General features: G+C 37.7%; 1 protein-coding gene across 2 annotated transcripts in view; it reads left to right on the top strand.

Annotated features, from left to right (window-relative positions):
- NPFFR2 (neuropeptide FF receptor 2) overlaps positions 1 to 2,938 on the top strand; it is a 94,708-nt gene extending 91,770 nt beyond the window's left edge. For both annotated transcript variants that reach the window (XM_040481564.1, XM_040481573.1), the window contains one exon: positions 1,369 to 2,938. In XM_040481564.1, coding sequence (XP_040337498.1) covers positions 1,369 to 2,218 — 850 coding nt within the window. In that variant the 3' untranslated portion in view covers positions 2,219 to 2,938. The remainder of the gene's footprint in view (positions 1 to 1,368) is intronic.
- The last annotated feature ends 9,911 nt before the right edge of the window (positions 2,939 to 12,849 follow it).

Genomic DNA, 12,849 nt, shown 5'->3' with positions numbered 1-12,849 from the left:
ACACACACACATATATATATGAATATATTGTATGTATATTTGTTGAATGAATGCAAAAGTATTTGAAGACCCAATAGTTGGTTTGCTAAAAAAGAACAAAATACCTAGAATTGTGCCTATAAAGTTACCTATAATTTAAAGGTAGGTAGATGGGAGGAAAGGGGGTGCCTGGGTGGTTCAGTTGGTTAAGTGTCTGACTTCAGTTCTGATCATGATCTCGCATGATCTCACGAGCCCCACATCAGGCTGTGTACTGACAGCCTGGAGCCTGCTTCCAATTCGGTCTCCCTCTCTCTGTGCCCCTCCCCTACTTGTGCTCTTTCTCTCTCTCAAATAAATATAAATAAACAATTAAAAAAAACACTAGAAGAAAACTTGTTTAAGATAGCAGACATTACCCATGCAATGAAGGACAATAGGGCAATTAAAGTTCAAATTAATTAGTATATGAAGATATGTTAGATAAAGCTTTTAAGTGGCTCAGCAGCAACTCCATGTTAATTTAAGTTTTCTTATCTGCTGATCTGGAAAGTAATAGTTTTCATAACATTTCCTTTTTATAGAGTCATCACAAAAATCAGAGATTAAGTAGGTGATAATACTTTGAAAAATATAAAATATTACACAGTTGTATACGGTATGATTATAATGAGCATGAATAATAACATCAAGACTCACAAAAGCAAAATTGCAGTAAAATGAAATCAGCATTATTCTACATACTGACATTGAACTTTCATGCTCACCAGAGGGCATAGAACGTCTAGAAAGCAAGTAATCAGAACTCATAATGGAAATTCTCAGACTCTTATAGTTGTGAACCAAGCCACCAAAACACTTTAGTGACTTGAAACAAGAATGCTTAAACATTTCTCATGATGCTGTGGTTTGGTTGGGTGCCTCTGTGTCATTTCTGTCATCTTGCTAATAATGTTCAGTTGGCCAAGCACACAGATAATGTGGGAGGGGAGCACAGAGGTCATGAAAGGAGAGTTTAACAATATGGTCTCTGAAGCCAAACTATCTGTTTTAAATCACGTGTAGTTGTGGGCAAGAGTTTTTACGTTTTCTAAGCCTATTGTGCCAGTAAATGGGGAAAGCTTAAAGACCATCAATGCAAACCAATGAAAAAGAGCCTAAAACAAAATACTAACTATTCATGTTCAATATATGCTAGTTACCGCTATCACTTTCATAGTCTGAGTTGAAATTTATATCAGTTACAAAAGACATCAATGCATGCCTCTCTACTGCTAATGGTAACTTTATGCTTTTTGAGGGGAATGTGAGTGGGAGAATTAAATTCAATTCACAACTTGGTCAAAAGTTACAAGGCAGTGTCCCACTGCTATTTGCCTTTAATTGCAGGTTCCGCTGTGTTGTCTATCCTTTTAAGCCAAAGCTCACTATCAAGACAGCATCTGTCATTATTGTGATCATCTGGGTCTTGGCCATTGCCATTATGTCCCCATCTGCAATAATGTTACATGTACAAGAAGAAAAATATTACCAAGTGAGACTCAACTCCCAGAATAAAACCAGTCCAGTCTACTGGTGCCGGGAAGACTGGCCAAATCAGGAAATGAGGAAGATCTACACCACTGTGCTGTTCGCCAACATCTACCTGGCTCCCCTGTCCCTCATTGTCATCATGTATGGAAGGATTGGAATTTCACTCTTCAAGATGACAGTGCCCCACACAGGCAAACAGAACCAGGAGCAGTGGCATGTGGTGTCCAAGAAGAAACAGAAGGTCATTAAGATGCTCCTGATTGTGGCTCTGCTTTTTATTCTCTCCTGGCTGCCTCTGTGGACACTGATGATGCTCTCAGACTATGCTGACCTGTCTCCAAATGAACTGCAGGTTATCAACATCTACATCTACCCGTTTGCACATTGGCTGGCCTTTTGCAATAGCAGCGTCAACCCCATCATTTATGGTTTCTTCAATGAGAATTTTCACCGTGCATTCCAAGATGCTTTTCACTTCCAGCTCTGCCAAAAAAGAGCAAAGCCCAAGGAAACCTATACCGTAAGAGCTAAAAACAATGTGATCATAAGTACATCTCATCAGTTAGCCCCAGGACCTGCAATTCAAAATTCACATGAGGAAAATTTGCTTTGTAGGAAAAGTGCTGAAAAACCCAACCAAGAATTAATGATGGAAGAATTAGGGGGAGTCACCCAGAGCAATGAGATTTTAAAAGAGCTGGTATGATTATTTTATATACAGTGTGTTATATATAGAAATACTATTGCTTTCTATAGCTTTGTACTTGAATTCTACGAATGTTCTAAAGAAAATATGTACTGAAAGCCCTCTTTGAACAGAAGTGGAATAGTCTTATGTTCATATCCAATCTTATGGTGTATAAAATATGTAGAGACTCACATACAAATTTGCCTGGATAAATCCATTTTCTAGGAACAGTTTTCAAAGCCTGACCTTTTCCAATTTAGCCAGTTGGGTAGGAGTCAAACATATGTATTATGTGTATACAAATATATACAACACACACACTTATTTTCTCCAAATGGCGATAAATGGGCAGTTATTTGCATGAGAGTACATTTTGTCAATTCTCTGCTTTTGGAGTTGAAATTTTAGACTACAAAATTATTTGTGCTTTTAAAATATACTTAGCTTTCTTAGAAGAACTGCAATAGCAAATAGACACTATTTCTTTGCGTTTAAGGTTGATTTTTCTTTGAAAGAGTACAGTTAAAGTTGGTGAAATCATAACACTGTTGGCTTTTTAATATTTTCATAAAATTCATGCCGTAGCTGAACCCATATTTCTTAGAGGTGACTTGGGATGCCAGTTTGACCCCCTCTCTAATAGAATCTCTGACAAAGAAGAAAATCCTTTTTTTAAAATATTTATTTTTTGAGAGAGAGAGAATATGAGCAGTGGAGGGGCAGAGAAAGAGGGAAACACAGAATCTGAAGCAGACTCTTACCTGTCAGTACAGAGCCTGATGCGGGGCTCGAAGACACAGACCATGAGATCATGACCTGAGCTGAAGTCAGACGCTCAACTGAGTGAGCCACCCAGGTACCCCAAGAAGCAAATCCTTTAGTAATGCAACATTTGGCCAACATTGGAGAATGACCACTCTCCTTTGAAGGGCTGAGTCAAAGATGTGTGACAATCATTAGTAAAATCTGTTCAGAAAACGACCAATTATTCCAGATTTCCTGCTGGGTACAACAATTAAATCCAGCACTCTTACTGAATTAGTAAACTAATACCACTGCTAAAAAGAGAATTGCAAACCCTTGGGTTCTGCTATGTTTCAATTATGTAATGGCAATAGCTGTAAATGTTAGCTTTTATTCTAGGGTGAGGTTAGTCCCTAGAAAATTTGAAAATAATAAATAATTTGGCAAATAAAAATTGCTTGGTTCAGGCCAAGAGTGATGAAAAGTGTTATTTCCTACAATCAGGAAGGACAACTTTTGAAGTCTAGGTATAGAATTTGATCTATTCCTTTGCCCCCAGTTACCGAAGTACTATTTACAGTAAATGTTGAAGGTTATTTTGTTGGACTCCTACTTTCTAATGGGCATCCTCACATTCCGTCAGCACCTGAAACTCATCATCACTAAACCCCACACCCTTACTTGTCATCTACCTTCTATCAACTTCAACCCCCTTTCATATGTGTATTTCCACCAATAGTCTGTTTGTGACAATGTAGGTATTATCTAAAGTGATATATTTTCTCTACTGTGCTCATTTTCTTGAGTCCTCCCAAGCAGAGTTGTTAATATCCATATTCTTACTAACAGTCTGTTCAAGACAATCTAGGCCACAAGCCACAGAGCATTAAACTTAATGGAATTTGCCTGACTAGATTTCAGACTTTCTTGGGATTAGTGACTTCTTTTTTCCTTCCATTTTTCTCCCTTATTGAACAGAAATATCTACAACTGTTATTCCATGCTTGTACCACCATTGTGTTTTGGAAGCAGATAAACTGCTTCTTTAGTTTCAGTGGTCCACAGATGGACAGAAATGGTGTCGCTAAATTTGTGATAACGTGTTATGGCAAAAGTACAAAATACACTTCCTTTTCTTTTTCGTAGTTAATTCTTTGATGTTTGAAGTGTATTTTTTGTAAGAGAAAAATACAAGTTATTTATAGTATTTAAGCAGTTTTTCCATTCAATCATACCTCTGCCTGGCTTGAGCACTAGCTTCTTAAGGGATTCCAGTTTGAGAACGCCCTCCCTTCTGGGTGTGTTGCCCATGCTGCTCCCTGGCTTAGGGACCGTGCTATGGTGCATTACCTTAATGGGAGATAATGGCTTATGAATTACACCATGTACAGATGAAGCACATGTTCAATACAGCAAAACGAATAAGAAAAATTCAGCTTCGGTGAACTTATACAGAAAGTTGTACTCCAAAGACTATAAAAAGCTGTATGAATTTCAGTATAGATCTAAGTTTTGTGTTTTAGTTTTTGATTCCAATGTGGAACAAGGATCACCACAGTCAGTGAGTAAGACCAGCATGATACAAAGGCAGTATGTGTGGTAGTTAGAATGACAGATACTGGAGCAAGGCAGACAGGTTCAAATCAAGGATTCTCTGCTTGTTACCCAGTGCATGATTATGTCGAAGTTACTTAATCCCTCTGTACATTGGTGTCCTCATCTGTAAAATAGGGTAATAATGGTACCTGTTCATAATTTTGTCCTTAAATGAGTTATATTGAATAAAACATTTGAAACAGTGCTTAGCCTTCAAATACTCATGTGTGCAATTTGTTACATGTACTAAATAGGTGGAAAAAGCCACATTTCTTAATCCTGGATAAAAAACATAATCCCTGAGCACTTACTTGTGTGTCAGCTTTTACCTAAGTGTCACACAGTGATTGACTTACAGAGACTGACATAGATGTAGCATATGAATTCTAACTAAAGGGAAACTGGAAAAAAATAAATGTAAGTGAAAATCTCAAGTCTGGAGGAATGACAGTGGGCTAAAAATGGACAAGAACTATGCATCACTTCTCTGTACATTGCATATGTGCTTTCTTATGTATTTGCCTTCCTCTTTTAACTTTGGGCTTTTGAGGGCAAAGATGCAGCTTTTCAATCTTCATATCTCTAGAGCTCAGCATGTTGTCCTGTGTAGGTGAATAATAACTGATTTTGAGTAAATTGAATATCAGAACAAGTATTCTTATGAATTTGTTACTCTGCATTCTTCATTACGTCTAGGATAAAACATGATGATCTGTGAGTGTGAATTGTAATAAAATAAATAAAAAAATTTCCCCAATAAGAACTATTGTTTTTCAATGAAATATTTCTCATAAACAAACATTACTGAAGGATTCAAAAGGGTACTTTTGATTTTACTGTGAAATCCAAAGTATTATGATGGCTAAAATTTTAGATAAATAATTTTGCCAGGAATTATATCACTAGCTTTTCAATTAGTTATTTAATTACATTTTAAAAAATATATTTTCAGAAATTATGAGTCTGACTTCTGGGTGAAATGGTGAAGTAGGAGCATCCAAAGTTCACCACATGAGCACACCTAGATAACACCCACATCAGTGTGAATAACCCAGCAAACAACCCGAAGACTGGCAGAACAGACTCTCTATGGCTAACCGTTGAGAAGAGGCCACATTGAAAAAGGTAGGAAGGGTGGATACATGGTCAGAAACTAAACTGACTTGCAACACTGTCCACAGGCATGAGAAATGGTGAGGAGCAGACCTCGCATTAGCCACCCCAGGCACAGAAGACCTCCACTGGGAAGATGAATCCCCATAATACTTGGCTTTGAAACCAAAGGGGCTTAACTTTGAGAGTTGTTACAGTCAATGGGACTGAACAACTAGAACTTTAAAAATCAGCAGACTCCTCTCTCAGAAAGCTGGAGGGTGATAGGAAACTGAATCCCTGTCCTTAAAAAGACAGCATAAGAGCCCCACTGAGAGAGAGCATTGGAGCAGCAGTTTGAAAAACACTTGGGGTATATGGGAAGGAGATTTGTTTACTGATCTCAGAGTATGTGTCAGAGGGGCAGGGATCTTTAGGAGACTTCTCTAAGAACAAAAAAGCTGGTAGCTGCCATTTCCCTCTCTCACCCTCCCCAGCCTAGATACACAGACACCTGCAGGGACCAGTAGGACCTGAGAACTCTATACAATAGCTTGCAAAGAGCACACCTAGCTCCTGTGCTCTTTCACAGAACCCCCAACCCCAAATGGGCCTCAGCAAGAGTTCTCCAGAACAACAGTTCCTTCCCACAGCAGGCCAGCACAACACCTTGCTAACAGCACACAGCATTCTCCTGTAGACTCAACTCCTCCAACCCACCCTCAGCAAGAGTCAATCCAAAGTGATGCCACAAGGAAGACATTGTGCAAGCAGCACTGCAGGGACCAGCAGCACTCCAAAGTGACTCCTACCCGGGGTGGGGGGGTAAAAACCACATATACCCCTTTGGGACCCAGACATCTGTTCTGACTGCAGACCCTGCCAACCAACAAAAGCTTAGGGCACAGAACAGGGAGAGCACCCTGCAGATCAGTGCTGTGAGAAACCCTGATCTGACCCAACTCAAGCCCAAGGCAGTTCAGGTGGCCCACTAACATCACAGGGACCAAACCCTGCCCACAACAGAGAAAGAGAGCTTTTGTACACAACTGGACTGAAGACAAAGGTGGCTCAGTCTTAACACACATAGGAAACACCCATGAAGCACCAGGTTCTGGTGAACACGGGACGCTCCACTGCAGGGCACTATAGAACCTCTTCTTCATAAGGCCACTACAAGAGCAGGAGACATAGCTGACTTTACTAACACAGAGAAACACACATAGAGAGTTAGACAAAATGAGAGAAATATGTCTCAAATGAAATAAAAAAATCACAGCATGAGAACTAAATGAAATGGACATAGTATGCCTCATAAGGAAATAAAGCAATGGTCATAAAGATACTGGACTTGAAAAAAAGATTGGAGGATCTAGGTGAGACCCTCAGCGAAGAGAAAACATAAAGAAGAACCAACCAGAGATGAAGAACCCAATAAGTGACATTAAAAATACACAAGAGAGGAAAAAAATAGTAGACTGCAGGAAGCAGAAGAACAGATCAACCTGGAGAACAAAGTAATGGAAAGCAATCAAGCTGAACAGGAGAAAGAAAAAAGAAAAATGAAAATAAACTAAGGTAACTCAGCGATACCATCAAGCATAGTAACATTTTCATTACAGGATTACATTACAGGGATTGTAAGGAAAAGAAGAGAAAGGGGGACAGAAAATTTAAAGAAATAATAGCTGAAATGTCCCAAGTCTGCAAAAGGAAACAGAAATCCAGGTTGAGGAGGCAGAGAGAGTCCCCAGTAAAATCAATCCAAAAGGTCTACACCAAGACACACAGTAATTATAATAGCCAAAAGTAGTGATAAACGGAATTTTAAAAGCAGCAAAAGAAATAGTTCCATTTAAGGGTGTAATGCCCAAAGTTCCAAAACCTCCCACAAAAGTCCACCAGAGTCGTAAGTCAAAGCCAAGCGGCAAGGGTCTTTATTGCAGGTTCGAACCTGGTCCCCTGCGCACTCGTCGCTGATGACGCAAGAGGCCTCGATCAGGGTTGGTACAGCGTTTTTATAGACAGAGACAAATAGCACAGGGGAGGTTTCAAATTATGAGGGGCCTGATTGGTTGATTTTAAAGTAAGGACATTTGTTGTTCTCTGATTGGGCGTCCTTTGTCTGTCCTTTGGCGGGAAGGCTTTGTCTGTTACTTGTGGCGGGAGGAAAAAGGGGGAAGAGGGTAGGGTAGGTGAGGAATGTGCTAAGCAAGCAAGTTTACAGAAGCGAGAAATGCCGGTTAGTTTATGTACAATTACTCATTCCATTACCTATCAGACTACATTTAGGAAGGTTTACAACCCATTCTACTACACAGCGGGTTACATTCAGGAAAGGCTTCACAATGCTCGTAGCAAACAGCAAGCAAAACAGACTTCTCAGCAATTGTATTTCTTATCAAAGATCCATAATAAGCAGAAAAGAGAACCTAGCTTTAAACTAAGGCAGGGCTGTCATTTGGATTGTTCCTTTCAAAGGGAAACCCCATAAGGCTATCAGCTGATTTTTCAGAAAAACTTTGCAAGCCAGAATGGAGTGGCATAATATATTCAAAGTGCTGAAAGAAAAAAACCTGCAACCAAGAATACTTTATCCAACAAGGCTATCATTTAGCACAGAAGAAGAGATGAGGAGTTCCCACACAACAAACATAAATGAAAGGAATTCATCACCACTAAACCAGCCTTATAAAAACATGTTAAATGGAATTCTCTGAATGGAAAGGAAAGACCATAAATGGGAGTAAGAAAAGAAGGAAGCACAAACGGGTAAAATTAAGTATACCTGTAAAAATCAAGGGATTCACAAAATAAAGTGATGTAAAGTATGACATAAATCTAAAATGTGGGGATGGGGTAGAGGAGTAAAATCTATTGCTTTTAGAATGGGTTCAAACTTAAGTGACAATCAACTTAATATAGATTGCTATATGCATAAGATGTTAGATAGAAACCTAATGGTAAGCACAAATCAAAAACCAGTAAGATATATGCAAAAAATTAACAAAGAGAAAGGAATCCAAATATATCAGTAAAAGGGGGCACCTGAGTGGCTCAGTCATTTGAGCCACTGACTGGCTCAGGTCATGATCTCACAGTTCATGAGTTTGAGCTCTGCATCAGGCTCTGTGCTGACAGCTCAGAGCCTGAAGTCTGCTTTGGATTCTGTGTCTCCCTCTCTCTCTGCCCCTCCCCTGCTCATGCTCTCTCTCTGTCTCTTGAAAATAAATAAACGCCAAATGTATTAGTAAACAAAGCCAGGAAAACTGTGAGGAGCAATCAGAGAAAGAAACAGAAAAGTACTACAACAATCATAGAACAAGTAACAAAATGGCAATAACTGCATACCTATCAGTAATTATTTTGAAGGTAAATATACTAAATACCCCGATCAAAAGACATAGGTTGACAGAATGGATAAAAACAGCAAGACCTATCCATATGCTGCCTACCAGAGACTCATTTCAGACCCCAAAACACATGTAGATTGAAAGAATAGGAAAGCGTTTATCATGCAAATGGAAGTGAAAAGAAAGCTGGGGTAGCAATACATAGAAAAACAAAAATAGACTTTAAAACAAAGACTGTAACAAGAGACAAGGACACGACATAATCATAAACAGAACAATACAAGAAGATATAACAATTGTAAATATGTATGCATTCAACATGGGCACACCTAAATACATAAGAAACTACTAACAAACATAAAGGAAGAAACTGATAGTAATACAATAGTAGGGGACTTTCACATCCCACTCACATCAATGGATAGATTATCCAAATAGAAAAACAATAATTAAACAGTGGCTTTGAATGACAGATTGGACCAGATGGATCTAAGAGGTATATTCAGAACATTCCATCATAAAACAGCAGAATACACATTTCTCTTCAAGTACACATGGATCATTGTCCAGAACACATTACATGTGGTCACAAAACAAATCTCAACAAATTAAAGAAGATTGAGGTTTTTTCTGACCACAATGCTATGAAACTAGAAATCAACCAAAAGAAAAAGTCTGGAAAGAACACAAATACATGGAGGTAAATAACATGCTACCAAACAATGAATGGGTCAACCAAGAAATCAAAGAGAAAATAAAACAAAATGCATGGAGATAAATGAAAATGATTCCAAATTTGGGGGGAGGTAGCAAAAGGTGTTCTAAGAGGGAAGTTTGCAGCAAAAAAGGCTTACCTCAAGAAGCAAGAAAAATGTCAACCCAATTTTAGATCTAAAAGAGCTGGAAAGAACAAAGAAACCCCAAAACCAGTAGAAAGAAGAAAATAATCAAGATTACAGTAGAAATAAAATAGAAACTAACAAAACAAAAAAAAACCCACAATAGAACAGATCAATGAAACCAGGAGCTGGTTCTTTGAAACGAACAAAATTGATAAACTATAGCCAGGCTCATGAGAGAGAGAGAGAGAGAGAGAGAGAGAGAGAGAGAGAGAGAGAATGAACTCAATTAACAAAATCAAAACTGAAAGAGGAGAAATAACTACTGACACCACAGAAATACAAAGGATTGTAAGAGAATATTAGGAACAATTGTATGCCAACAAAGTGGACAACCAAGAAGAAATGGTTAAATATGGAAATAACCTTCCAAAACTGAATCCAGAAAAAATAAAAAATTTGAACAGACCAATTAACAGTAAAGAAATTCAATCTGTAATAAAAAACTTCCCAAAAATCAAAGTTAAAGACCAGATGGCTTCCCAGGTGAATTCTACCTAACAGTTAAAGAAGAATTAATACCTATTCCCTCAAACTATTCAAAAAAATAGAAGAGGAAGGAAAGCTTCCCAATTCATTCTCTGAGGCCAGTATTACCATGATACTAAAACCAGATAGAGATACTACAAAAAAAAGAGTACTACAGACCAGTATCTCTGATGAACATAGATGGAAAAATCCTCAACAAAATACTAGCAAACCAAATCCAACAATACATTTAAAAAATCATTCACCATGATCAAGTGGGATTTATTCCTCAAATGTGAGGATGATTCAATATTTGCAAATCAATCAACATGATACATCACATCAACAAGGAAAGGATAAAAACCATATGATTATTTCATAGAGGCAGAAAAAGCATTTGAAAAAATACACATCCACTCATAAAAACCCTCAACAAAGTAAGTTTAGAGGAAACATACCTCAATATAATAAGAGTCATATATGAAAAACCCACAACCAACATCATATTCAGTGGTGAAAAACAGAGTTTTTTCCCTAAGATCAGGTACAGGACAAGGCTGTCCACTCTCAACACTTATAGTAAACATAGTACTGGAAGTCCTAGCCACAGCAATCAGACAGCAAAAAGAAAAAAAAAGGCATCCCAGTTGGTAAGGAAGAGGGAAAACTGTCACTATTTGCAGATGACATGATACTATATATATAGGAAACCCTAAAGATCCACCAAAAAACTACTAGAACTGATAAATGAATTCAGTAAGGTCACAGGATACAAAATCAATATACAGAAATCCGTTGCATTTCTATACACTAATAATGAACTAGCAGAAAGAGATATTAAAGAAACACTACCATTTACAATAGCACAAAAAATAATAAAATACTTTGGATTACACTTAACCAAGGAAATGAGAGACCTGTACTTTGAAAACTATAAAACATTGAGAAAAGAAATTGACGATGACACAGATAGAAAGGTATTCCATGCTCATGAATTGGAAGGACAAATAGTGTTAAAATGTCCATACTACCCAAAGCAATGTACACATTTAATGTAATTCCTATCAAAATGCCATCAGCATTTTTCACAAAACTAGAAAAAACAATCCTAAAATTAGTATATGGAAGAAAGACCCTGAATAGTCAAAACAATCTTTAAAAAGAAAACAAAACTGGAGGTATCACAGTCTCAGATTTCAAGTTTTATTACAAAGCTATATATTCAGAACAGAATGGTACTGGCACAAAAATAGACTCATAGGTGAAAGGAACAGAATAGAGGGCCCAGAAATAACCCTATGATTGTACGGTCAATCTTTGATAAAGGAGGTAAGAATATACACTGGGAAAAAAGACCATCTCTATAAAAAATGGTGTTGGGAAAACTGGACAGTTACATGCAAAAGAATAAAAATGAACCACTTTCTTTGACATCATACTCAAAAACAAACTCAAAATGGGTTAAAAACTTAAATGTGAGGGGCTCCTGGGTGCATCAGTCAGTTGAGCATGCAACTTTGGCTCAGGTCATGATCTCATGGCTCCTGAGTTCGAACACCATGTCAGGTTCTGTGTTGACAGCTCAGAGTCTGGAGCCCGCTTTGGATTCTGTGTCTTCCCCCCCTCTCTCTGCCCTTTCCCACTTGTGCTCTGTCTCTGTCTCAAAAAATAATAAACATTAAAAAAAAAAAAAAACACCTAAAGGTGAGACCTAAAGCCATAAAAATCCTAGAAGAAAGCACAAGCAATATTATCTCTTACATCAACCATAGCAACATTTTCCTAGATACGTCCCCCGAGGCAAGGGAAACAAAAACAAAAATAAACTATTGGGACTACATCAAAATAAAAAGCTTCTACACAGCAAAGGAAATGATCAACAGAACTAAAAGACAACTTATTGAATGGGAGAAGATATTTATAGATGACATATCTAATAAGGGGTTAATATCCAAAATATATAAAGAACTTACACAACACCAAAAAAAACCAAATAATCTAATTAAAAATGGGCTAAAGACATGAACAGACATTTCTCCAAAGAAAACATACAGAGGCCAACAGACACATGAATAGATGCTCAATATGACTTATAATCAGGGAAATGCAAATCAAAACTATAATGAGATATCACCTCATACCTATCAGAATGGCTAAAATCAAAAACACAAGAAATAACATGGTTTGTCAAGGTTATGGAAAAAAAGGAACCCTCATGCACTGTTGGTGGGAATGCAAACCGGTTCAGCCACGATGAAAGACTGTAGGGAGGTTTCTCAAAAAGTTAGAAATAGAATTACCATATGATCCAGTAATTCCACTACTGGATATTTACCCAAAGAATATAAAAATACTAATTCTAAAAGGTAGATGCATCTCTATGTTTATTGCAGCTTTATTTATAAAAGCCAAATTATGGAAGCAACCCAAGGGTCCATCGACAGATGAATGGATAAAGAAGTGGGGTGTGTGTATATATATACACACACACACACAC

This window comes from Herpailurus yagouaroundi, unplaced genomic scaffold, assembly GCF_014898765.1.
Source record: "Herpailurus yagouaroundi ecotype Mexico unplaced genomic scaffold, PumYag 28, whole genome shotgun sequence".
Lineage (NCBI taxonomy): Eukaryota > Metazoa > Chordata > Mammalia > Carnivora > Felidae > Herpailurus > Herpailurus yagouaroundi.
Note: the sequence above shows the minus strand (reverse complement) of the source record. Positions and strands in the feature narration are given on the sequence as shown.